Raw genomic sequence first — 25,696 nt, 5'->3', positions numbered from 1 at the left:
AGGCCATCTGATGACTTCCTCCATTGTTCTTTGCTTTAATTGCCTTTGAAACAAGGTCTCTCAATAAAAGCAGATGCTTGCTATTTTGGTTTGGCTAGCAAGGCAGGCTGGCTGGCTGGCTCACCAGCAAGCTCTCTCGAATCTTTCTGTCCAGTGATGGGACTTGAGGCACACATAGCCACGGCTGGCCTTTTACCTGGGTGCTGGGGACTTGAATTCACATCCTCACGCTTGTAGAGCCAGTGTTAACCCACTGAACTAATTCCAGGACTCCTCTCCCCCTTAAAATTTTATGTATATGTATGCATGTGTGCCTACATGAGTATGTATATAGATTGAGCCCAGGGCCTTGAGCATTCTAGGCAAGTGCTTTGTCATTAAGCCACATTCCTAGCCTGTATTATTGATTTTTGTTTTTAATTTTTAAGTATTTTGTGTTTGTCTCTGTATTTCTGTGGGTGAAAGCACATGCTGCTCTCTTAGAGGACATGTGTGTAAGTGTATAAGGGAGAATGGAGTGAAGTCTTGGAGTTGTTTTAAAATTTTAGCTGACTTAAGCGTAACAAAATACTAATCACAAATCTTGGTGATAAAGGACTTCATGAGATTATTCTTGTTTGTTTGTTTCTGTTCTTTTTTGTTTTGTTTTTTGTTTTTGAGAGAGAGTTTCTCTGTGTAGCCCTAGCTGTCTTAGAACTCCCTTTGTAGACCAGGCTGGCCTCAAATTCACAGAGATCCACTTGCCTCTGTCTTCCAAGTGCTGGAATTAAAGGTGTGTGCCACCACCACCCAATTTGCGATTTTTCTTTTTCTTTTCTTTTTTTTTTTTTTTTTTATTTTTGGTTTTTCGAGACAGGGTTTCTCTGTGTAGCTTTGCGCCTTTCCTGGAACTCACTTTGTAGACCAGGCTGGCCTCGAACTCACAGAGATCCGCCTGCCTCTGCCTCCCAAGTGCTGGGATTAAAGGCGTGTGCCACCACCGCCCGGCCCTTCTTTTCTTTTTTCTTTTTTTCTTTTTTTAAATTTTATGTGCATGTGTTTTACCTACACGAGGGTGTCAGCTACCCTGGAACTGGAGTTAAAGACAGTTGTGAGCTGGTATGTGGGTGCTAGGAATTGAACGTGGGTCCTCTGGAAGAACAACCAGTGCCCTTAACCACTGAACTATCTCTCTAGTCCCTGAGATTATTCTATTTTTATTGTGTGTCTATTTGAGTTTTTTCCCATATAAATTTCATAATCAGTTTGTCAGTTCCCTGTGTCTTATAATTGTGCTGTAATACGTGGCTTACTTTTAAATAGAAGGTTCTCTTTGTAGCATACATTAGGAACATTTTTTAAGGAAGAATAAGTGTTTTCCAGAGGTAATCCTTTCAGTGATTGACAACTCTTGTATAAAGTAGTAAGGAGCAGAATACTCTTTGACCTGGTCCTAGCGGTGGTGGCGCACGCCTTTAATCCCAGCACTTGGGAGGCAGAGGCAGGCGGATCTCTGTGAGTTCGAGGCCAGCCTGGTCTACAGAGTGAGATCCAGGAAAGGCGCCAAAGCTACACAGCGAAACCATGCCTCGAAAAACCAAAACAACAACAACAAAAAAGACTAACCTCCTAACATGGTGTTACGCTCAGTGTTAACCATATCTTACATCCATCACATTTTGTAAGTTTGCTTTGTGAAAAACATAGGATTATTGGGCATATATGTTATTTTCTTTTTATGTTACTTTTTTCTCCTAAGTATACTAAATAGAAGTAATTTGGGGGAAATAAATTAGCATACTCTCAGTTATCCGGTCTGTATTTAACTTGAAAAGATGAAAGGAGGTCTGGGTGTGGTGATTAACACATCCAATCCTAGCATTTCAGAGGTTGAGATGTGGATTTGAAAGTTAGGGCCACCCTGGACTACATACAGCAAGACCCTTTCTCAAAAACAAAGCAAAATAAACAGAAGCTTAAACTTAAGCCAGGTGGTGGTGGTACACCTTTAATCCCAGCACTCCTCAGGAGGCAGAGGCAGGCAGGTCAGTGTGAGTTCGAGGCCAGCCTGGTCTATAGAGTGAGTTCCAGAACAGCCAGGGTTACATAGAGAAACCCTGTCTCAAAAAACACCCAAAAAGCAAAAAAGGCGGCGCATGAAGGAGTCCGTTACTACTTGTAAGTGTTTCCACGTACCACAGCATGCTCTGAAGGTCAGGACAGCTTGTGGAGTTCTGCCCTTGCACATTGTGGGTCCAGGGGGTTGACCTCAGATTGTAGAGTGTCAGATGAGCCTTGTTGAGTTCAGTTGTTTAAATGTGTAGTTCAGAAACCTAAAGTAGATGATTGGTTCACTTTGGCCCTGCTGTGCTGGAGCTCAAACTCTGCCATGGACGCCTTATGACTCTGCTCCTGAGCAATACCTTCAGCCTTTGGATTTCCGATTGTTCTCATGAGCTACATATTATAACTACGTGCTTTTACTGTGGCTCGTTTTTTAAGACAGTGTCTAGAACTCGGTATGAGTGCTGAGATTAAAGGACTGCACCTGCAGTCCCAGCTGTTTGATTTATCTGAGGCAGAATCTTACTATGGAGCCCAGGCTTTGCCTCTCAAGTATTGAGACTACAGGAGTGCACCACCATGCTGGTCCTGTTTGTAGCTACACCTTTGTGCATATAGATTATATATTAACCCATGGTGAGTTTTTGCTTGGTCTTCTTTCTAAACTTTTTGTTACTTTGTGTGTATCGGTGTTTTACCTCCATGTACGTCTGTGCACCACTTGTGTGCCTAGTTCTGTCCAAGGTCAGACGTGGGTGTTAGATCCCACTGGACCTGGCGGTTGTGAGCTGTTGTGTGGGCACTGAGAATTGAAGTTGGATTCTTTTGGAATCAGCCCATGAGTGTTCTCAGCCCATGAACCATCTCCATCCTAAACACATTGTTAATGTATATGTTTTGTTTTCTCCCCCGCTCCCCTTCTCTCCCAGATCAAACTTGGACACAGGTCAGAAGCTAAAGATGGTAAGTATTAAATATAATTTAATCAAATAAGAGATGTGTTTATTCTGATCTGAGGAGATGAGGAAAATATCAATTAGAGCTGATAATAATTCTGTAGCATTTATCACAGTGTCTCCAGAACAGTGGCTCTCGACCTCTGGGTCTTGACTCCTTTGGAGATCAAGCACCCCTTTCACAGGGGTGGCATATCAGATATCTTGATCAGATATTTACATTATGATTCATAACAGTAGCAAAATTACAGTTGTGAAGTAGCAACACAAATTCATAGTTGGGGTCATTACAGCATGAATTGTATGAAAGGGTCACAGCATTGGGAAGGTTGAGAACCGCTGGTCTAGAGAGTAAAGAGTCCTGTCAGAAACAACATTTGTGCATTGCGAGGATGCGGATCGTGTAAGTGGAGGGCAGTGAGGTTGTTGGGCCCTTGTCTGGATGTCCTCCGTACTGCTCGGTAAGCCATTGTAAGTCATTGCCTTTTGCATTCCTGGTTTGCTAATTGCTTTGAGAGATTCAGGGATACATCTTCACAGAAGAACACAAAGTTCCTCTGGAATGGACACACTTCTTATTCTCAAGCCCCTTAGAGTGTCGGGTCTGTTTATCAAAATAATAGTTACTGTGAAAATGTCATCATCTGTGAAAGTGCCAGCACTGGGTTTTAATTTTGATTTCTATCATTTGTATTGAAAAAAGGTATCCTTAATGCTAATTTGCTATTAGCACACATCGTCTTCCTCTAGTTTATAGGACAGGAGAAAAGACCCTATTACCACATGTCTGTTACATGTCTATATATGTTATTGTAATGATTTTCAGAATGATATAGAAACAAGTATTTTCTTCATCATTTTTCATAGACTACGTTAAGCTGCTTTTTAAAAAAATTTATTATGTATACAGTATTCTGCCTACTTGCCAGAAGAGGGCACCAGATCAAATTATAGATAGTTGTAAACCACTATCTGGTTGCTGGGAATTGAACTCAGGACCTCTGGAAGCAGCCAGTGCTCTTAACCTCTGAGCCATCTCTCCAGCCCCATATGTTAAGCTACTTTAAAACAATGTGAGAAAAAGAACTTTCTCGTACAAATAGTAAAAATTATTCATTTTTGTGTATGAAATGTTTATTTCTTGAAGTGACCTTTCCTTAAAAAAAAAAATTTGTAAAAGGTTTGAGATTTCAGAATTATTGTTCATTTTTTGCATTCTTTTTCCATAGGTATAAATAGAACAGCCTTAAGAGAGATAAAATTGTTACAGGAGCTAAGTCATCCAAATATAATTGGTGTGAGTATGATCTAAGTTGTTTGCTTTTGGGGATTCTCCATATTCTGAGTATGATGAATATTGATCAGAGGCTCAGCAGGATGAGTTGATAGAGATAAGCCTTGAAAGTTGATCAGCTTGAAATTCTTTTCTTTTTTTTTTTTTTTTCTGAGACAGGTTTTCTCTGTGCAACAGTCCCGGCTGTCCTGGAACTTGCTTTGTAGACCAGGCTGGCCTCAAACTCATTGAGACCCACCTGTCTCTGCCTCCCAGTTGCTGGGATTAAAGGTGTGCACTACCACCACCCCACTAAATGTGTTTTCTATCCCATTTTTGCTATAAGTAGTATAATTAGCATTATGAATATAACTGATGAAATGAATCAGATGTTGCCAAACAGGCTAATTTTGTCAGAGATGATTTTGAATCCTAGAGAGCTGTAGCCACAGGGTTAAAAGTAAGCAACTTGCATTTAAATACAGAACCTTTCTTTTTGCCTGCATGAGGGCTGGAGTGGGTTCTTTTGATTTTTTCAGGCTAGCCAATTGAAAACATTTATGGTGTCTGCAGTGAGGCCTGCCATGGACAATCACACAAAGGATGGCAGATGCTATTTAGAAGATACTCTTTGTTCTTGTGTTGTTTTGTTTGGCGGCCTTTTGTGTAGTGTAGCTTCGAACTCATGGGCTCAGGTGCTTCTTTCTGTCTTGTCTCCCAAGTAATTAGTGTTTGTGGGGTATCCACCAGAGAAGACAGCTCAGGCATGGCTTAAGCCAGTGGACAGTCTTATTAACTGGCTGGCGAGTCCACTGAGTGTTTGGAACCCAGTATAGCACCAAGCTGTTCTCAAGGTGAGCTTTTAAGCACAAAAACCACATTCTGGGTCGACATTCTTCAGTTAACAAGAACAGTTAGCCAAAATTGGAACTACAGAAGCCAAAAAAAGTTAGTGCATTTTCCCAGAGCTATGGACTTGGATGGATTAGGTCTTCGTTTTCATTTTGGCAGGTGGTACTGCCTACATGCTGAGTTTTATGACCTGAATGGTACTTCCATCATGGAGTCAGTTGTGCTAAGGTGTGGGCCCTGTTACAGTTAGTTACTGTAATTACGGTACTGGAACTACAAGGTATATCGCTGTACTTGGCAAGAATTTTCTTAAGCAATTTGCTTAGATATTTTTATTTGTTTTTTTGAGACAGGGTTTCTCTGTGTAGCCCTGCCTATCCTAGAATTCACTCTGTATCCTCTGACTCAGAGATCCATTTGCCTCTGCCTCCTGAGTGCTGGGATTAAAGGCATATGCCACCATGCCTGGCAAAAAAAATTTATAAAAATTAAGAATGTTTTTCTTTTCTCACATTTTGTGTGTGTGGTGTGTGTGCATGTGTATTTACCCATGTTTTGTCTGTGCATGTGTATTTGGAGGTCTGAGGTTTATATAGGATATCATTTTCTATTACTTTTCCATCTTATGCATTGAGGCAGAATCTCACTCAAAACCAGAACTCAGTGATTTGGTTAGTTTTGTTAACTAACTTGCTCTGGGAAACCCGTCTTCACCTTCCGAGGCTGGAATTGCAGGCACACCTTTCTTACCTGACTTTTATGTAGTTTCTGAAATATGAACTCTGGTCCAGTCTTCATGTTTGTATGGCAAGAGCTTTAAATGCTGAGCCATATTCCCAGTCCCAGGAATTTTTTTCAACTAGATATCAAGGTGAAATTTTCTTTTCTTTTCTTTTTTTTTTTTTTTTTTTTTTTTGTTTTGTTGTTTTGTTTTGGTTTGGTTTGGTTTGGTTTGGTTTTTGAGACAGGGTTTTTCTGTGTAGCCTGTCCTGGAACTCTCTCTGCCTCAAACTCAGAAATCCACCTGCCTCTGCCTCCTGAGTGCTGGCATTAAGGCGTGTGCAAGCACCACCACCACCACCACCACCACCAGGGCTGTGAAATTTTCATTAACTTATTTATTCTAATTCTTGGGGTTTAAGGAGAAGAGTTTTTAAGTTTTTAGTGAATTTGTTAAATAAGGTTTAATATTTTTGTGCCTAAGAAAACTAATTCCTGTTGAAAAAATGGGACAAATGTTAAATTTAATAAAGGACTTTCAGGTTTACAGGAAATTACCAGCAGTTTAAAAATTTAAGCCACGTAGTGCACATTTGTATTATAATTACATGAGAGGTAGAGGCAGAGACAGGAGGATTATGAGTTCAGGCCAGCCTGGACTACGCAGCAACTTCTAGGTCAGCCTGAGTTACATAGTGATAATGTGGTCTCAAAAGACCAAGGACTGGGGGATGTATCTTTGTGGTAGAACACTTGCCTAGCCAGCTCACTTTGTGGGTGGAGGGGGGCAAATAACTTTTTAAAATTACTTCAGTGATAAATTCCAACATTAAATAGAGAGTAACAATTTAACTGCTTTGCTTTGCAGCTCCTTGATGCGTTTGGACATAAATCTAACATTAGCCTTGTCTTTGATTTCATGGAAACTGACCTGGAGGTAAGGGTAGGGTTCCTAGAGACTCTCCACACTCAGTGAGAGAAAAACCTGCATGCTTATTCTGCTTTAAGAGGATACTGACCCACAAAAACTACTTTACTTTTGCAGAAGTCAAAACGATCGCTGATTTCTGTACATTTGCTGTATTTCTAGTGTAGAGATTCAGATTTTTTAAAGTCTCATGCTTTTCATTAATTGAATCTCAGAAAAACTGACAATCCAAGGTTTTAAAACAACTAGGATCCTCATACATTGCTGGTTTGAACCCAATAGTTTTTTGTGTGTGTGTGTGTGTGTGTGTGTGTGTGTGTGTGTGTGTGTGTAATATATATTATATATGTTTATTATATATATAATATTTTTATATATTTATATGTAAGTATAATATACATTATAGTAACTTTGGAAAATAGGACAGTTTGTTATAAAATCAAAGATACATTTACTATCAGTTCAAAGGTAAAAGGATTTTTTTTTTTTTTTTTTTTTTTTTTTTTTTTTTGGTTTTTTGAGAAAGGGTTTCTCTATGTGTAGCTTTGCACCTTTCCTGGAACTCACTCTGTAGCCCAGGTTAGCCTCAAGCTCACAAAGATCCGCCTGCTTCTGCCTCCCAAGTGCTAGGATTAAAGATGTGTGCCGCCACCGCCCGGCTTTTTTTTTTGTTTTATTTTGTTTGGGAATTTTTATAACACAGCATCAAATAGTAAAAGAAATTCACTAAGTATGCAGCCTGGTGACAATACTGTATCTTTTTTTTTAAGTTGTATGAGCATTCAATTTATTGATCTTTGGGGGAATGTGATATACTGTCACTAGATTACAACTGAGCCATTAGTCTTATCACTTCATCAACATTAGCTGGTTCATTTTCACGGTGCTTCAGCTCTTTCTGCACAGATTCAAGAGAAAGGCTTTTGGAAAAGTTTGCAAGTTCTTTCTGTGTATTTACAAAAGCTGTGTTGATTCTGTTGACTTTTTCATCATTCATAATGTCTAGCTTCTTAAGATCAATAGTGACTAGGGGTTGGAGATTTAGCTCAGTGGTAGAGCGCTTGCCTAGCAAGCGCAAGGCCCTGGGTTTGGTCCTCAGCTCTGAAAAAAAAAGATTAGTAGTAACTGGTTTTGCCTTGTTTTTACCTTTGAGGGCTTTTTCCCTGGCTATGTAAAATACATTCCTGAACTTCTGCCCTTTTAATTTGTTCTTGGCCATTGTCAAAACTGCAAAACGCACGTGGCTGACTGTTCAGGTTCCCAGTGACGCCATCCCAATGCTATATCTTATTATAGGGCCTAGCATGAGTAACACTAATTCACCAGTATTATACTATGTATAATAATATAAGTAATATCGCAGTCATTAGTAATAATAATGTAATTTGTCGACCACTGATTGCTATTTATCCAAGAGAAAAACATTGTCAACACAGAAATCACTTGGTGTATGAGTGTTCACTAAAATTGGAAACAGCCAAAACGTGCTTCATCTAGTGGATGTTTAAACAGATTAGTCACCCATACAAGAAAACAGTACCCAGGAATAAAAAAGGAACCAAAGTCCAACCATTAACTGGCTGTGGCAGAGCTTACAGTAATCTCTTTGGAGTCAGTCCTCTTTTCCTCTCTGTAGCTGTCAGTCATGGGCACACATTTCCACTCTACTTTCCCAGGCAATTCCAAGTCTGATAGTCTTAGTGTAATTACCCCTGTAAGGAAATGCTTGGTTTCCTTTGATTTTTGTTTGTTTTTTGTTTTGTTTTGTGTAGTCCTGGCCATCCTGGAACTTCCTCTGTAGACCAGGCTGGCTTTGAACTCAGATCTGCCTACCTGTGCCTCCTGAGTGCTGGGACTAAAGGTGTGCTGCACTACCACCACCACCACCACCACCACCACCACCGGTCATTATTTGGGTTTCTTTAATGGTGTTAGGTTTTAGGTCATAGGTCATGTGTTTGTTCTTAAGCAGCCTGTCTCTTGGCCAAGAGGCTTCAGTGTGGAGGTCTCAGGTAGAGGTTAGGTCAGTCTTACTTTTACCATGTGTGACCTAAGCTGGGATGAGTTGATTTCCCAGAGTAACACTGAATGCACTTGTCAGAAGGGGCAAACAAAACCGACAGACATTCAATACTTTTTTCTTTTTTTAAAGATTTATTTATGTTCATTGGTGTTTTGTCTGCATGTATATCTGTGAGTGTGTCAGATCCCCTGGAACTAGAGTTACAGACATTTGTGAACTGTCATGTGGGTTCTGGGAATTGAACTTGGATCCTCTGGAAGAGCAGCCAGTAATCTTAGCCACTGAGCTCTCTTTCCAGCCCCGATATGCAATACTTCTAAACCAGAGTTGTAGGGTACACACACAGTATTGCTTTCTCTCGAAATCGATGATGCTTTTTTAACCACCGAATTTTGGAAATTCATGTGATATCTTCTAAAGTGAAGTTGAATAGTCTCTCACTCACAGAAATACTTGTGTATGGATACATTCATTTTAAATCTTTTTTTTTTTTTTTAATTTCTTAGAGTTCATTTGGAATAATGAAACATACCTGTATGTTGCTTGTCTACTTTGTAGGTTATAATAAAGGATAATAGTCTTGTGTTGACACCATCCCACATTAAAGCCTACATGTTGATGACTCTTCAGGGGTTAGAGTATTTACATCAGCATTGGATTCTACACAGGGTAAGATTTTAAGTAATTAACCATCCATCCATGAGAGGGCGAGGTCTTGCTTTGTATTCCAGGATGGTGCCCAGGGTCGCCTCAAATTCTTGATTCTTCTGACTCCTGATTGCTGGGATTGTAGGTGTATTTCACCACACCTGACTTTTAATGTTGCTGCTTAAGTTTAGGCAAACTTTTTGTCATTGGTCAGTTCAGGTTTCTATTTTATTTATTTTGAGTGCATGTGTATGTGAGTACAGGTACATGACTGGAGGAGGGGGTGTGCACAGTATATATGTGGAAGCCAGATGACAGTTCCCAGGGGTCACTTCTCTCCTGCCACTCCAGCTTCTGAGAATAAAATTTAGGTCATTAAGTTTACTGCAAATAGCTCTTACCTTGCCAGTGGGTTTTGTTTTGAAGATAGTCTTCCCCTGTAGCTAAATATCTTAGTTAGGGTTTCTGTTGCTGTGAAGAGACACCATGATTACAGCATCTCTTATAAGGAAAACATTTAATTGAGGGTGGCTCACTTGCAGTTCAGAGGTTCAGTTCATCATCATCATGGTAGGGAGCATGGCAGTGTACAGGCAGATGTGGTGCTGGCTACTTCTTGATTAGAATGAAACAGGAATTGGTCTGTATGTTACACTGAGGGAAGCTTGAGCAAAAGAGACCTCAAAGCCCACCCCACAGTGACATACTTCCTCCAGCAAGGCCACACCTACTTCAACAAAGCCACACCACCTAATAGTGCCACTCCCTTTGGGGACCATTTTCTTTCAAAGCACCACACCTAGACTGCCTGTATATTCATTGTCCTTTGTCTTAAGTTTCCTAAGTGCTGGGGTTACCAGTGTGTGCCAGTATGCCCAGTTTTCTTGTTTTAAAGTTAAACTAACTGGAGCTGGGGACATAGCTCGGTTGGTAAAATTCATGCCCAACATATATGAAGTCCTGCATCCCAGTCCTCAGCACCATATTTGCTACCTAATTTGCAATCCCGCAGTAAAGGTGGTAGCAACAGTAGTTGCTGGGAGTAAAGGTAGAAGCAACAGAAATTCATGGTTGTCCTTTTTGACTACATAGTGAATTCAAAGCCAGCCTGGGCTACATAAGACTGTCTCAAATAAATAGGCTAGCTAAATGTCTCATTATGTTGTTTTCCTCTAATCCTGCTTGATTTTGTTTGTTTGTTTTGATAACTGTTTGATGCAGGATCTGAAACCAAACAACTTGTTGTTGGATGAGAATGGAGTTCTGAAACTGGCAGATTTTGGCCTGGCCAAATCATTTGGGAGTCCTAATAGGGCTTACACGCATCAAGTTGTGACCAGGTGAGGACACCTTAAGAAACTGAGAGTTCATGTTCATAATTGACCACTAATGAACATCAGCTAGCTTCTCTGAACTACCTTTGTAGAACTCAGGAGTGAGTCACCATTGGTGTCATCTCAAATATAGCCCTTTTTATATTAAGTCTACTTTGCCACAGTGAAAAGCACACAGCTCTTTCAGACAGAATCTAATTAACTCAGTCCTCAGACATATTTTTGATGAGCAAGTGATTAACTGATCTACATCTTGATTCTCACAATAACTTTTTTAACTCAAAAAATTGTAAATGGGACATGGGTGTCAAGCTCCTTTAATCCTAGCACTCAGGAGGCAGAGGCAGGCAGGTCTCAAGTTGAGGCCAGCCTGGTCTACAGAGCTAGTTCTAGGACAGCTGGGACTACACAGAGAAACCCTGTCTTGAAAAACAAAACAAGTGTGTGTGTGTGTGTGTGTGTGTGTGTGTGTGTGTGTGTTAATTAAATGCACATGTACGTATATGAATGTCTGTGTATGAGTGATGGCATGCTTGTGCCATTGTATAGTGGTCTGGAGTTAACTCTTGGAAATCATTCTTCATCCATCTAGGGTTCTGGGGACCAAATTCGAGTTGACAGGCTTGCATTGCAAGCACGTTTATTTCACTGGCCCACTTTTCATTTTGTTTGTGTGACTGAATAGCTCACTCTGGATATAACACAGGGTCTTGGGCTTCCTAAGCAAATGTTTAACTTCTTTTTCCTACATAGGAGAGGGGCCACCTATGTGTCTGGAGGCCAAAAGACATCTTCAAGTGTAGTTCCTTGGTGTGTGTGTGTGTGTGTGTGTGTGTGTGTGTGTGTGTTCACATATTGGGGGGTGCATGTGTTTGGAGGCCAAAGGCTGACATCAAGTGTCTTCTTGAGTCTCTCTCCAGCTTACATATTGAGGCAGAGTCTCTCTCTTAGACCCAGAGCTTGCTAATTCAGTCAATTTAACTACCTTGGTTGCTCTGGGGATCCCATCTCCATTTCCCTGAGCACAGGTGAATCACCAAGATTGCCTGGCTTTGACATGGGTGCTGGGGTCCAGAACTCTGTTGTAATGTGTGTTCAGCAAGCACTTTACTCACTGAGCCGTCCCCCTCCACTTTGATCTCTGGGATAGGTCTCTCACTGGAATCTGGGCTCACTGATTAGCCCCGAGTTGCTGGCCAGTGAATCCCAGGCATCCTCCTGTTTCTGCCTTCCAGCCTTGGAATTAAATGCATGTACTACCATCCCTGGCCTTTTTACATGTGTGCTGGGATCAACCTCAGGCCTTAACGCTTATGTGGGATGTGCAGGGAAAATAAACGGAGCCATCTTTCCCACTCCCACAAGTGCTCCACATCTTAGCCACACACATGGTTGAGAAGAATTTATTCTGTTCTTGCATTTTAATTAGATAAGCTGCAACTCCAGTGGCCTTGTATTTCAAATTTATTAGCCCTGCGCTTATTATATTTGTCAATACTGATCCTATAGTCTCTGTGTGGATGTAATTTCTCTATGCAAAGCATTAATAGTTACATTTTATATTATAAAAAATTGTGGTTTTTGTTCATACTTTTGTTATGTCAACACAAAAAAAAATCACACTAGGGACTACAGATTTTATAATTCTTGTCATAGTGGCTTTGTTTTTCTTTCTTTCTTTCTTTTTTTTTTTTTCATTTGAAATGGTCTCATATAACCCTGGACAGGCTCCAAATGCTCTGTTTATCTAAGGATGACTTTGAACTCCCTACCCACTTCTACCTGGTGTTGGAATGATAGATGTGTGTCATCACATCTGGTCTGCCTTTGTTTTGTTTGTTTGTTTGGTTGGTTGGTTGGTTGTTTTTTTGTTTTGTTTTGTTTGTTTTGTTTTTTGGAAACAGTTTCTCTGTAGCCCTGGCTGTCCTGGAACTCACTCTGTAGATCAGGTTGGCCTCGAACTAAGATCCACCTGCTTTTGCCTCCTAAGTGCGGGGACTAAAATTATGCACGGCCTGGCCTGCATTTGTTAATTCGTAAGATTTTCAAGGATCTGAGAAAAATTTCAGATTCTTCCATAAATTATTTTGTTACCTTCTTCCAATTAAATTTTATGAATATCAGTTACTTGACCACACACGCACAAGTAAAAAGTAGGGGCTATGAATACTGGAAAGATTTCAACAGTTGGATTACCAGAGTGATGAAGTTGACAAAGCAGAGTGGTAGGGATAAAAACCCTGATTTTAAAGGTTATGGGGCCCTTTTTCATGGCATCTCCTAGGCGGTCGGTCGGCTGTGTCAAGATGAAGCTGAATATCTCCTTCCTAGCTATTGGTTGTCAGGAACTCGCTGAAGTGGATGATGAACCAAAACATACTTTCTATAAGAAGCACATGACCACAGAAGTTGCTGTTAATGCTCTGGGTGAAGAGTCGAAGGGTTATGTGGTCTGAATCAGTGATGGGAACAACAAACAAGGTTCTTCTGTGAAGCAAGGTATCCTGATGCACGGCAGAATGCACCTGCTGTTGATAAGGGCCTTCTTGGTAGAGACCAAGGAGAACTGGAGAGAGGAAGGGCAAGTCTATTTGAGGGTACATTGTGGGTGCCAGTCTGAGTGTTTTCAACTTGGTGTATTGTAAAAACAAAAAGAGGGAGGGAAAGGGATATTCCTGGACTTGAAGGATACTACTGTGCCTCTGAGGTTGGAGCCCGAAAGAGCTAGCAGATTCTGAAAACCTTTTAGTCTCTCTAAAGAAGATGATGTCTGCCAACATATTGTTTGAAAGCCCAGGACCAACGAAGTTACCCAGGATTCATCGTCTTTGTTACCCCACACACCCTACAGCATAAACACGAATGCACTGCTCTGAATAAACAACACTAAGAAAAATAAGAAGGAAGCTGCAGAATAAACTTTTGGGCAAGGGAATGAAGGATGTCAAAGACTCCAGGAACAGATCTCCAAGAGACATGGGCAGGGTTGTTCTGTGTAGCCCTGGCTGTCCTGGAACTCAGAGATCCACCTACTTCTGCCTCCCAAATGCTGGGATTAAAGATATGCACCACCTCTGCCTGGCTTCAAAAATCAATCTTTAATCATAACATAAATGATCAGACCTTTAAAAGATTAATATAAAGAGTTTAGGGGCCAGATGTGTTATCACACTTGAAATCCCAGCACTTCGAACGCAGAGGCAGGAGGATCAAGAATTCAAGATATGGGCTGGGGAGATGGACTCAATGAATCAGAACACTGGCTGCTCTTCCAGAGGTTCCGAGTTCAGTTCCCAGCAACTTCATGGTGGCTCAAACAGTCTATGGTGGGATCTGCTTGCCGCCCTCTTCTGTCATAAAGATGTACCTGCAGATAGAGCACTCACATACGTAAAATAAATTAAAAAAAAAAAATTCAAGGGGTACCTTAAGTACATGATCTTGAGACCAGCCTGGGCTGCCTAAGATCCTGTTTCAAAAACAAAAACAAAAAAATTAAAATCAGGAAATTTAGGGAAGAATGAGAGAAGAGTTGGATGCAAATAGATTTTAGAGAAGTGATATTAGCATGTTAATGGGAAAAGTCTAGTAGAAAGCAAAGAATTTATAATGGGAGGGCTGGAGAGATGGCTCAGCGATTAAGAGCACTGACTGCTCTTCCAGAGGACCTGGGTTCAATTCCCAGCACCCACATGGCAGCTAACAACTGTAACTCCAAGATCTGACACCCTCACATAGACATACGTGCAGGTAATGCACCAATGCAAATAAAGTAAAAATAATTTTTTAAAAAAAGAATTTATAATGGGAAAGTGGAGGGAATTTCAAGAATAGTGTTCTTGAGAACCGGCAAGGCAGGGTGCTTCAGGACTCGTGGTGAGTGATTGGGTCTAAAAACATGCAAGGATAGTTCATCCTAACAATTAGCCTTGCTGGACTTGGTAGCACATCCCTTTAATCCTAGCATTTGGGATTTGGAGGTCAGCCTGGTCTACATAGTGAGTTCCAGGACATCATCAGAGCTACTGAGTTGAGACCATGTCTCAAAAGAATAAAATAAAATAAAGCCTTAATAATTGGAGTCTCATATGACATTATTTAATTTTTTTTCCCCAGATGGTACCGGGCCCCTGAGTTATTGTTTGGAGCTAGAATGTATGGTGTGGGTGTGGACATGTGGGCTGTCGGCTGTATATTAGCAGAATTGCTTCTAAGGGTAAGTCCGAAATTCATGTACACCCTTAAGTATGGTTAATAAAGGTCCCATGATTTTCTAGGAATTCTCTTTCCATCGTAATCCTACAGCAAGAAATGGATAAGGAAAGTCAGCTTGTTAAATAAAAGTTTCAACAGGTGATGATGGCACATATTATAATCTTAGGATGTGGGAGGCTGAGGCAGAAGATCAGTGTGAGTTCAAGACTAGCCTGGATTATAGAGTAAAATTCTGTCTCACAAAACAAAGCCTCAGTGACTTGGGAAGAAGCAGAAGAGTTAAGAGTTTGAGGCCAGTCATGTATTAGGTATTTTCACATTGCTATGACAAAATACAACTCACAATGAGGAATGGTGGCTTTGTCTTGGCTCACAGCCTGAGTGTATAGTCCATTATAGCAGAGAAGTAATGGCCATGGAAGCTCGAGAGGCTCTTCGTCACATCCCATCTGCAGTCAGGAGGCAGAGAGGTGAATGCTGATGCTCCGCTCCCTTTATTTAGTCCAGGATTTCAGCCTTTACAATGGTGCCACCCACATTAGGGTGGGTCTTCCCTCTCTAATACAATGTAACAACTCTGCAGGGAGGCAGGGGAGGGTTTCCAAGCGCAGTTGTTACAGCTCTGCTCCACTCAGTGTTACAGCTCTGCTCCACTCAGTGTTACAGCTCTGCTGGGTTGGGAAGTGTAACAACTCGGCTCCACTAGTGGAAAGTTTCCCTAGCCAAAGTGTTACAGCTCTAATCTGCTCTGCTCTGGTGAGAGTTGTTACAGTTGGGCTCCACTTGGTGTGTCACACCACAAAACAAACTTCCTTGAGATGTATTGGGAAGGCAGAATCCAGGAAGAGGTTGGCTGCCTCTAGGGTGAGAAGCAGCAGCAAACTGAACAGAGTACAGAGCTTACTTGGGGTGGGGGTGGGGGCCTCTCCAGGGTGGTTTGGAATTGTTGGATTTTTGTGACCTGATTCTGGGGCAACATCAGGGATTGGTAGGATTTCAAGCCCAGGTCCTGGGGTCAAGTTAGGGTCAGGTTGTTTTTCCTTGACCCTTTTCACTCTATAATAAACTCCCTTACAGTTACCTCAGAGGTGTGTTTTCCTGGTGATTCTAAATTTCATCACAGAGGCTGGAAAATGACTCAGTTGCTAAAATGTCTTCTGCACAAGCGTGAGACGTTTCTGAATTCTTTCTACTAGAGCTTGTACCAACTCTGGGCCCAGTTAGGAAACAACCACGCCGTTAATCCCAGCACTCGGGAGGCGGAGCCAGGCGGTTCTCCGTGAGTTCAAGGCCAGCCTGGGCTACAGAGCGAGATCCAGGACAGGCACCAAAACCACACGGAGAAACCCTGTCTCAAAAAAAGAAAGAAAGAAAGAGAGAGAGAGAGAGAAAGGAAGAAAGAAAGAGAACCACACGATAATTTGTTCAGGAGCATTTAAGAATATACCAGGTGTGGTGGCTTAGACCTGTAATCCTAGCACTTGGAGGCTGAGGCAGGGAGAATCACCTTTGGTTTAAAGTTAGCCTGCGAGTGAGGCTCTTCCACCCAATCCCCCACCCTTTTTCCTCACTCACAGCTGTAGTGGGATGGGGACAGTGAAGGGCTGGCTAATAATAAATAAGTGAACTAATCCTAGGAATATCAGATATAAGCACCAGTCATGATTGCACACCACTGAGGTAATCCAGGGAAGAATTCCAGGGATGGAATCTGGATAGACACTGTTCAAAGGCACAGCTGAGAATTGGATGGCAGAAAAGTTGCTTTGGGTCTCTTCTGGTAACTTCCAAAAATCTACTTTTGGAGGGCTGGACTGATGGCTTAGCACTTAGGAGGACCCAGGACCCAGCACCTGGTGCGTGGTAGCTCACAATCACCTGTAACTCCACTTCCAGGGAATCTGACACCCTCTTCTAGCCTCCGAGGGTATCAGGCATGAACGTGTTACACAGACATACACGCAAGCACGCGCTTACACATAGGGAAGAATAAAAGGAATTTTTAAAAATCTGCTGTTTGGAATAGATTGGAAATCTGCTCTAGGGTGCTGAGGGAAGCTCTTCAAAAAGTGTATGTCTAGTGCATGATGGGAAATTCCTCCCAAAAAATCAATAAAGCATTGTGTTATTTAAAAAAAAAAAAAAAGTGTGTGTCTAGGTACACCTGCTAGAAACTGCCCAGGTCTGCCTTTTACAGAGAGGGAGAAGGTGAGTTTGGACTGAAAAAGAATAAGTTGATACGGAAATCAGTGCTTTTAACAGCTTTTAAAAGCTCTTTCCAGCCTATTGAAGTAAGTTTTTAATTGTTGCAGAGTTTGGCTTTTTGGGTTTTGGTAGTTTTTTTAGATTTATTTACTGGTGTATTTTATATATCAATGCTCTATGCATGATGGAAGAGGACATCAGATCCCCTTACAGATGGTTGTGAACCACCATGTGGGTGCTGGGAATTGAACTAAGGACCTTTGGAAGAGCAGCCAGTGCTCTTAACCTCTGAGCCATCTCTCCAAACCTGAGTTTAATTTTTTTTATTATAACTTTTTGTAGCATTATTTATGTAACTACTCTCAATAAATGTCTATTTGAAATGTCTATTTCTTAATTTCAGGTTCCTTTTTTGCCTGGAGATTCAGACCTTGATCAGCTAACAAGAATATTTGAAACTTTGGGTACACCAACTGAAGAACTGTGGCCTGTAAGCCTTTATGCATTCTGTTTGAAATGTAGTTAGGATTCTGTAAAGTTAGTTTGCTGTATCTGAGTAGCTGTATGGCTAAGGAAGAAAATAATTAATTAATTTTGCGGTGCTAGAGTTCTAAAGGACCAATACCTTTCTCCTGCTGGATAAGTGCTCTGTCACTGAACCAACTTGAAAAGTATCCTCATAGGTGAGCATGGTAGCACATACTTACAATCTCAAAGATCTTTGAGAATTCAAGGCCATGCTGGTTAACATATGAGTTCCAGACCACTTGAGCTATGTACTAAGGTCCTGTGTTAATCCCTACAATGAGAATAAGACCACTACAATTTGATCCAAAATTTAAACAGGCTTGATTTTTATTGGGATGTACCAAGAGCTGGCCAGAGACTGCCTCCTAAAGTGGGTTAAAGAGAGCAGCCCTGTATGCACCTCTTGGACCCCTTTCAAGGAGTAAAATCATGAGTAGTTTTACAGAAGGGACACACTGGGGCAATAAGGAAATATAAAAAAAAGTAACAAAGAACATCCTGTGGACACCCACCACGGGATCAGGGAGGGTCAGGGAGAGTTAGGGTATTCTCAAAAACAAATCAAGGTCATGGTTGGGGTAGGTCAGGTTCCAGGAAACAGCAACTCAATTCTCACAGTACAGAGAAACATTTTTATTAGCTCCTGCCTTTAAAATGGGGTCAGGCAGGTTCCTCATCTGTCTCAAAAAAGTAAATAAATAAAAATAAATTACCCTCATCATAAAACTGCAGATGACAAAGAAAGGAAAACATTAAAATTGTGACCTACACCCACCAGTATCTGTTCCAGGTTAATCACTGCCTTCAGCTGATGGATCCTAACTGTGCACTCACAAACTTAAAGCAGAATTGCGTTGTCTTTCATTCATTCATTCTTTAATAAAAGATGAGGGCTTGGGATGTAGCTCATGGAAGAAGAGACTGTTGGCATGCTCACGGCCCCAGCTCACTAACAGCACTGAGAGGGATCGTGGCAGGAGTGCTCTGCTGCGGCTCTCTAATCCTTTGTTTCCCACTGCTGGCTTGCTTTTTAATTGAGGCAGTTTGGGGTTGGTTTGTTTTGTTTTTGGTGGGGTATTCATCAGATTGAGGCAGTTTCTGACTACCTAACTCCAGCCGGCCTGGGACCATCAGAGACCCATCTGCTGCTGCTCAAGTGCTGGGATTAAAATTGTGTGCCACCATGCTGTGCTAACCTTTCCTTTTTCTGATGGCTGAATAATACTCTCCTTCATGGAGATTTATGTTAGTTACCTTCTATCTAGATAATCTAAGTATATTTATTGGATTATTAATACAATTTAAATTTTTTTATCATCATCTTATTCCAAAAACCAATTATGATATATCTCTCAAGTCCCAGCTACTAAGAGAATGATCCAAGAGGATTGCTTGAGCTCAATAATTTGAAGCCAGCCTAAGCAAGACCCATCTCTTTTTAAAGAAAAAGAAAACGATACTGATTGTAAATTGCTAAATTATATATTACAGTTTAGTAATCTACTATAATACTAGGTGTAGAGGTACACACCTTTAATCCTAGCACTCAGAGGCTGAGGTAGGAGGATCTCTGAGTTTTAGGCCAGTTTAGTGTACATAGCAAGCTTCAGGATAGCCAGGATGACATAGACTGTCTCAAAAAAAAAAAAAAAATCGTCTTGGACCAGCAGGTTGTTCTTCAGGGACATGTTCCTGAGAAGGGAGGAATAGGGGATGAGAAACAAAGAAGATGGGAACGTTTGGGGTCAAGAGGGCTTGCACAAGTTGATGACTCATGCAAGCAAGGTTATTAAGAAGTTCAGCATCTATATATAGTTTTCGGGGTGGGGTGGAGATGGGGGAACAGGAGATGGGACAGAATCAGCAGAAAGCCATCATACAGTTGGACAAAGTCAGCAGGAAGCTAGTCAGGCAATGTTGCACCAACAGAACATAGGATATCTCAAGTGCATTCCGGACTGAGTACTCAATGGCCTTGGGACTGAGGTCTCCTGTTTCTTCAGGGCTGTAAAATCAAGTTCCCAGGAACTGGACCCTTAAGTCCTTTGAGGCTGGCCCCAGCCCCAGGATGGACCTTGCCAAGACTGCCCCTGTGGCTTTTCCTCGGGGCCTCTGAGAAAGCATTGGGTTCACCTGGCTTTCAACAACAATAGCAACAATCTGTTACCACTTACTCAGATTCTTTGTTTATTTTGGTTTTTCCGGAAAGGGTTTCTTTGTGTGGCCTTGGCTGTCCTAGAACTAGCTCTGTAGACCAGGCTGGTCTCAGAATCCCAGAGATCCTCCTGCCTCTGCCTCGAGTGCTGGGATTAAAGGCTGTGCCACCACTGCCTGGCATTTACTCAGATTTTTTTTCCATTTTTATTTATTTCTTTTTTTTTCTATTATCAGCTTGATACAGTATAAATTCTTATCCTAATAGTGAAATGTTTCACTGAAGCTTGCCCAGTGATTGAGTAAAACCAAAACTTACTATAAGGCATCCTAGGGTCCTCCCTGCTATATCGCCTCCCTGGTTCTGTGGGTTGCAGTCTGATTGTCCTTTGCTTTATATCTAGAATCCACTTAGGAGTGAGTACATACCATATTTGTCCTTCTGGGTTTGGGTTACCTCACTCAGGATGATATTTTCTAGTTCCATATATTTGCCTGCAAATTTCATGCTGTCATTATTTTTCTCTGCTGAGTAGTACTCCGATGTGTATATGTACCACATTTTCTTAATCCATTCTTCAGTTGACGGGCATCTAGGTTGTTTCCAGGTTCTGGCTATTATGAATAGTGCTGCTATGAACATAGTTGAGCATGTATCTTTGTGGTATCATTGAGTATTCCTTGGGTATATGCCCAAGAGTGGTATGGCTGGGTCTTGGTGGTATATGCCCAAGAGTGGTATGGCTGGGTCAGATTCTTGAGGTTGAATAACTTATGACTTTCCATTCCCATTGTAGCCCCAGTGCTGTGGGGTGTCTTTCTGTACGCTGTGAATGTCTGATTGGTTGATAAATAAAGCTGCATTGGCCTGTGGCAAGGCAGGATCAGGTTAGGCAGTACAATCGAACTGAAGACAAGATGAAGGGTCGGGAGAGACGCCAGCCCGCTGCCCAAGGAGAAGCAAGATGCCCACAGACCAGTAACACCACGGCCATATGGCAACATGTAGATTAATAGAAATGGGTTGAGTTAAGTTGTAAGAGCTGGCTACTGAGAAGCCTGAGCCTGACCACCACAGGGCAGGCAGGACTAGAGAAACTTTCAGCTTAAACCTCAGGTTCTGAGGAGCAAATGAATGTTAGAAAAATGAGTCTTAGGGGGCTATAGACATGGTGTAGTGGTTAAGAGTGCTTCCTGCCCAAGCACGAGGACCTGAGTTTGAATATCCAGCACCCTTGCAAAACCAGCAACAACAGAACCCAGTTGTAGCATTCCTGTGGCTCCACTGCTGTAGAGGACAGGCCAGGAGGATTCCTGGGGCTTGCTGGCTACCAGCCTAACTCTGGTTCAGTCAGAGACCTGTCTCCTCAGCTCCAGACACACATGTATACCACACACATTCCTGTACCCCCCCAACACCAAAATCAATAAGAAAGGAAAGTGAACGTTTAAAACCAGATTCTTCTGTTCTTGTTAAAACTATAACAAAAGTATCTGAGACTAAAATTAATATCTAACTGACTTCTTTTTTGTCATTTCGTGATTTCCTAATTGAAATTTTTTGTGTTTTGGTTTATTTGGGGTTTGGTTTGTTTGTTTGATTGACTGATTGGGACCTACAATTTACGATCTTCCTGCCTTGGTCTCTGGAGTGGTAGGATTATAGGTATGCATTACCGTGCCGTCCTAAGCTGTCCTTGTCCTGTGTGTGTGTCTGCATGCTACAGCGCTGTTTTGTCAAAAAGACTCGACAGAACCCCTTTCTGTCTTTTCAGAACTACGCTTGGCAGATATATGTGGATCTCTGGGTTTTCCATGTGCTCCATTGATCCCGATCTGCCCCTCAGTCAGTACCATACAGTTGCTCTTTTAGGTCTTAAAATAAGGTACATAAAGCAATTCCCACATTTTTTTTTTTTTTAAATTGTTTCAACTAACTAGTCCTTTACCTCCCTATATAAGAGCAATTGGTTTGAATATGTAATTTGTCAAGCAAGATTTTAACCCTGTTTTCTGGAGAATCACTTCCTGTGTTGAATCTTTGAAACCATAAACATTTCTCATATTTTATATAGATGTTTATTTCATCAGCATTTTATAGCTTTCAGTACATGAGCCAGTACATATTTTGTTAAGACTTCTCAACCAAATATTTTCCTTTTTGGCATGATATATAAAGTATTATGTGTTCCTTTAGTTTGTCCTTTTTTTTTTTTTTTTAAGATTTATTACATATACAGTGTTCTTTCTGCCTGCATGTATCCCTGCATTCCAGATGAGGGCACCATATGTCATTATAGAAGGTTGTGAGCCACTATGTGGTTGCTGGGAATTAAACTCAGGTCCTCTGGAAGAGCATCCAGTGCTCTTAACCCCTGAGCCACCTCTCCAGCCCTGTTTGTTTGTTTTTCAAGACAGGGTTTCTCTGTGTAACAGTCCTGGCTATCCTGGAACTTGCTTTGTAGACCAGGCTGGCCCCGAACTCAGAGAGATCCAGCTGCCTTTGCTTCCCAAGCCCAGCTAAATATTGTGTTTTCTGTTCTGGTATTTGTTGTTCGTTGTTAGTATGTAGAACTATGATTTCTAAGTATACTTATGTTATATTTATGTCTTACAGCCTTTATAGATTACAATTCCAGTTTGTTTTTCTCTTTAAATCGTTTTCTCAGGATTTTCTACGGACTGTTTGACAGGTCACGTTTTGTTTCTTTGTTCCATTTCTGTGTCTCAGAATCCTTTACTTAAATTTGAACTGTAAAAAACCCTGTTTTTCAGGACATGTGTAGTCTTCCGGATTATGTGACGTTTAAGAGTTTCCCGGGGATCCCACTGCAGCACATCTTCATTGCAGCAGGAGACGACTTGCTCGATCTCATCCAAGGCTTGTTCTTATTCAATCCGTGTACTAGAATTACTGCTTCCCAGGTACTTACTTTAGGAAATCCAAGGATCATCTTCTTGGCAGCATTAATAAAACTCAAATGTCTAAAATTTTCTAATATTTTTTAGATACCAGGAAGATGTATGTCTTAAGTATATATATTTGTGTGCTTTCCTCTAAGCTGTAAACACTGTCCAGGCTGGTTTTTACATCGAGGAGTTTACACTTGCTTAGGGTGTGTGTGGGTGTGTTTTCATGCAAACTGCTATATTTCAGATGAGAATTTTCTTTTTCTTTTCCTTTTTTTTTTTTTTTTTTAAGGCGGGGTTTCTCAATGTAGCCCTGGCTGTCCTAGAACTAGCTCTGTAGACCAGGCTGGCCTTGAACTCACAGAGATCTGTCTCTGCCTTCCTCTGCCTCCTGAGTGCTGGAATTAAAGGTGTGTGCTACTGCCGCCCAGCTTGGTTTTGTTTTTTTTTGTTTTTTTTGAGAGAGAGAAAGTATGAATATGGGTGGGTACAGAGGAACTGGGAGGAGTTGGGAAAGAGAAAAGAAAATGGTTAAAATATGTTATAGTCTAAAAAATTTTTTAAATGGAAAAGTCCTAATCTTGCCTCTGCTTCCCAACTGCTAGGATTATAGATGTGGCACCATGCCTTGACTCTTAGAGAAATGTCTAGTGATTAAACTACTGTGGCTGTTGGATAGTACTAGTATTTTATAAATAGGTATTAGTTGGCAAACTTGTCATTTGAGAGGAAACCACTTTTATAAATCTTGTAAATTCTGGGACAGTATATTCTAGTGGTTAATAGAAACCTTGGATAGGCTACATAGAGTACAAACATTTAAAGCACCGCTGTTGGCTGGCCATGCCTGTCATCCCAGCACTCAGGACAAGCAGGAGGAGCACTGCAGGTGAGAGGCCAGCCTGGTTTACAGCCAAGTACACAGCAGCCAGTGCTCCAGCTAGGCCTTGTCTCAGAACAAAGGACTAAGCCCGCCCTCTGGTTTCTTCTCTCTGACAAGGCACTAAAGACCAAGTACTTCAGCAACCGTCCAGCACCAACCCCTGGATGCCAGCTCCCAAGACCAAACTGTCCCGCGGAGGCCCTGAAGGAACAGGCAAATCCATCCGTGGCAACCAAACGAAAAAGAACAGAGGCCTTAGAACAAGGTAAAGATCCTCATTGGTAAAAACAAACAAAACAATGAATGACATCAGAAAGCTCTAAATAGTTGGTGTATAGCTAGTGACTGGAAGCCAGTTAAGAAAATGGAGCTGTGGAGCTGTTTAAACTGTGTGAGATAAAAGTCCTCCTTTCCTTCAACTGAGGATACTTCGGACACTTTAGAGTAGACCTCGGACTTCTAAGAGGGTCCATGTGTGCCTTGTGCCTTCTTCCCCCCCGCCCCCATTTGTTTTATTTTGTTTGTTTTGTTTTTTTCCATAATAAACCTTTGAGTTTCTGGCTGTGAATGTATGCCATGTATGGAGGCCAGAAGAGGGCTTCTAATCCCCTGGAGCTGGTGTTGCAGGTAGTGCACTGCACACTGGGAACCAAACAGGAAGTGCTCTTTACAACTAAGCCAACTTTCTAGGCCTCTCCCCCACCACTGACCCCTCTTTTTTGTTTGTTTTTGGTTTTTTGTACACAGGCTCTCACTATGTATCTCTGACTGGCCTGGAACTCACTCTGTAGACCAGGCTGCCCTTAAACTTTCTTTTTGGTTTTTCGAGGCAGGGTTTCTCTGTGTAGTTTTGCGCCTTTCCTGGAACTCACTTTGTAGACCAGGCTGGCCTCCAACTCACAGAGATCCACCTGCCTCTGCCTCCCGAGTGCTGGGATTAAAGGTGTGCGCCGCCACCCCCTGGCTGGCCTTAAACTTTGAAGATCCACAAGCCTCTGCGTCTTGAGTGCTAGGACTAAATGTATCTTCAGCACATCCAGCTTCTTCAAGTTTTTCTTTTTGTAGGGAGGGGCTTTGAGACAGGGTTTCTCTGTGTATCCCTGACTGTCCTGGAACTCGGACATCCCCCTGCCTCTGCCTCCCAAGTGCTAGGATTAAAGGCATGTGCTACCACGGCCTGGATTTTTTTGTTTTGTTTTGTTTTTGTCTTTCAAGATAGGGTTTCCTTGTGTGTAGCCCTGGAACTTGCCCTTTAGACCAGGCTGGCCTCAAATTCACAGAGATCTGCCTGCCTCGGCCGCCTGCGTCTTGAGATTAAAGATGTGTACCCCCATCACCCATCAAGAACAATTTTTTGTTTTCTGTTGTTTTTTAAATTTTTATTATTTAGTTTTGTGTGTATGAGTGTTTTATTTTCATGTATGTCTGTGTACCATGTGTGCAGTACCTGTGGAGGCCAGAAGAGGGCATCAGATCCCAGGGACGGGAGTGACTGACAGTTTTGAGCAGCTGTGTGTGCTGTGGCTAGAATGCTCTTTACTGCTGAGCCAGTTCTCCAGCCATCTGTCTAGCCATCTTAGGAGTATTGTGTTCATGTTTAACAGGTGCCTGTAAGTCAAATAATGGTGCTGAAATGCAGTGAGTGAACAACCTTTTTGTTTTCCTTTCAGGAATATTGCCCAAGAAGCTAATTTTTTAGTTACAGCGAACAATGGACAGTTTTTCACTGCTGGAAGAAATAATCCGAAAGGCAAATAATGGGAAAAAAATAGGGAGCATTAAATGCCATAGAAGAGAACTTGTAAATATTCTACACGTGTAAAATATGTAAAACTATGGGTTATTTTTATTAAATGTATTTTAAAATAAAATATTTGTGATTTATGATTAGAGTACAAAAATCAGTTCAGTTCTCTGAAATGTAATTCACAGTGTATTAAGAGAGCTTTAATGGGTAATTACTGGTTATTCTGCAGCTCTGGAGGATATATCACTTCAAATTCGTTATGAATAGTACTTCAAAC

At 41.5% G+C, this 25,696-nt stretch overlaps 1 protein-coding gene across 3 annotated transcripts in view; it reads left to right on the top strand.

The window, feature by feature from the left end:
* The window catches only part of Cdk7 (cyclin dependent kinase 7), a 30,414-nt gene extending 4,858 nt beyond the window's left edge, over positions 1-25,556 (top strand). For 2 of the 3 annotated variants that reach the window (XM_052743365.1, XM_052743364.1), the window contains 10 exons: positions 2,973-3,006; positions 4,229-4,296; positions 6,713-6,781; positions 9,354-9,464; positions 10,665-10,783; positions 14,894-14,993; positions 17,601-17,687; positions 22,655-22,804; positions 23,790-23,937; positions 25,343-25,556. In XM_052743365.1, the coding sequence (XP_052599325.1) occupies positions 2,973-3,006; positions 4,229-4,296; positions 6,713-6,781; positions 9,354-9,464; positions 10,665-10,783; positions 14,894-14,993; positions 17,601-17,687; positions 22,655-22,804; positions 23,790-23,937; positions 25,343-25,371 (915 nt within the window). In that variant the 3' untranslated portion in view covers positions 25,372-25,556. Of the gene's footprint in view, positions 1-2,972; positions 3,007-4,228; positions 4,297-6,712; positions 6,782-9,353; positions 9,465-10,664; positions 10,784-14,893; positions 14,994-17,600; positions 17,688-22,654; positions 22,805-23,789; positions 23,938-25,342 lie in introns of those variants that run through there. The other variant, XM_052743366.1, reaches the window with a different exon arrangement.
* Positions 25,557-25,696: the final 140 nt, after the last annotated feature.

Source organism: Peromyscus californicus, unplaced genomic scaffold (assembly GCF_007827085.1).
Source record: "Peromyscus californicus insignis strain IS unplaced genomic scaffold, ASM782708v3 Scaffold_18__1_contigs__length_77618521, whole genome shotgun sequence".
NCBI classification, from domain to species: domain Eukaryota; kingdom Metazoa; phylum Chordata; class Mammalia; order Rodentia; family Cricetidae; genus Peromyscus; species Peromyscus californicus.
Note: the sequence above shows the minus strand (reverse complement) of the source record. Positions and strands in the feature narration are given on the sequence as shown.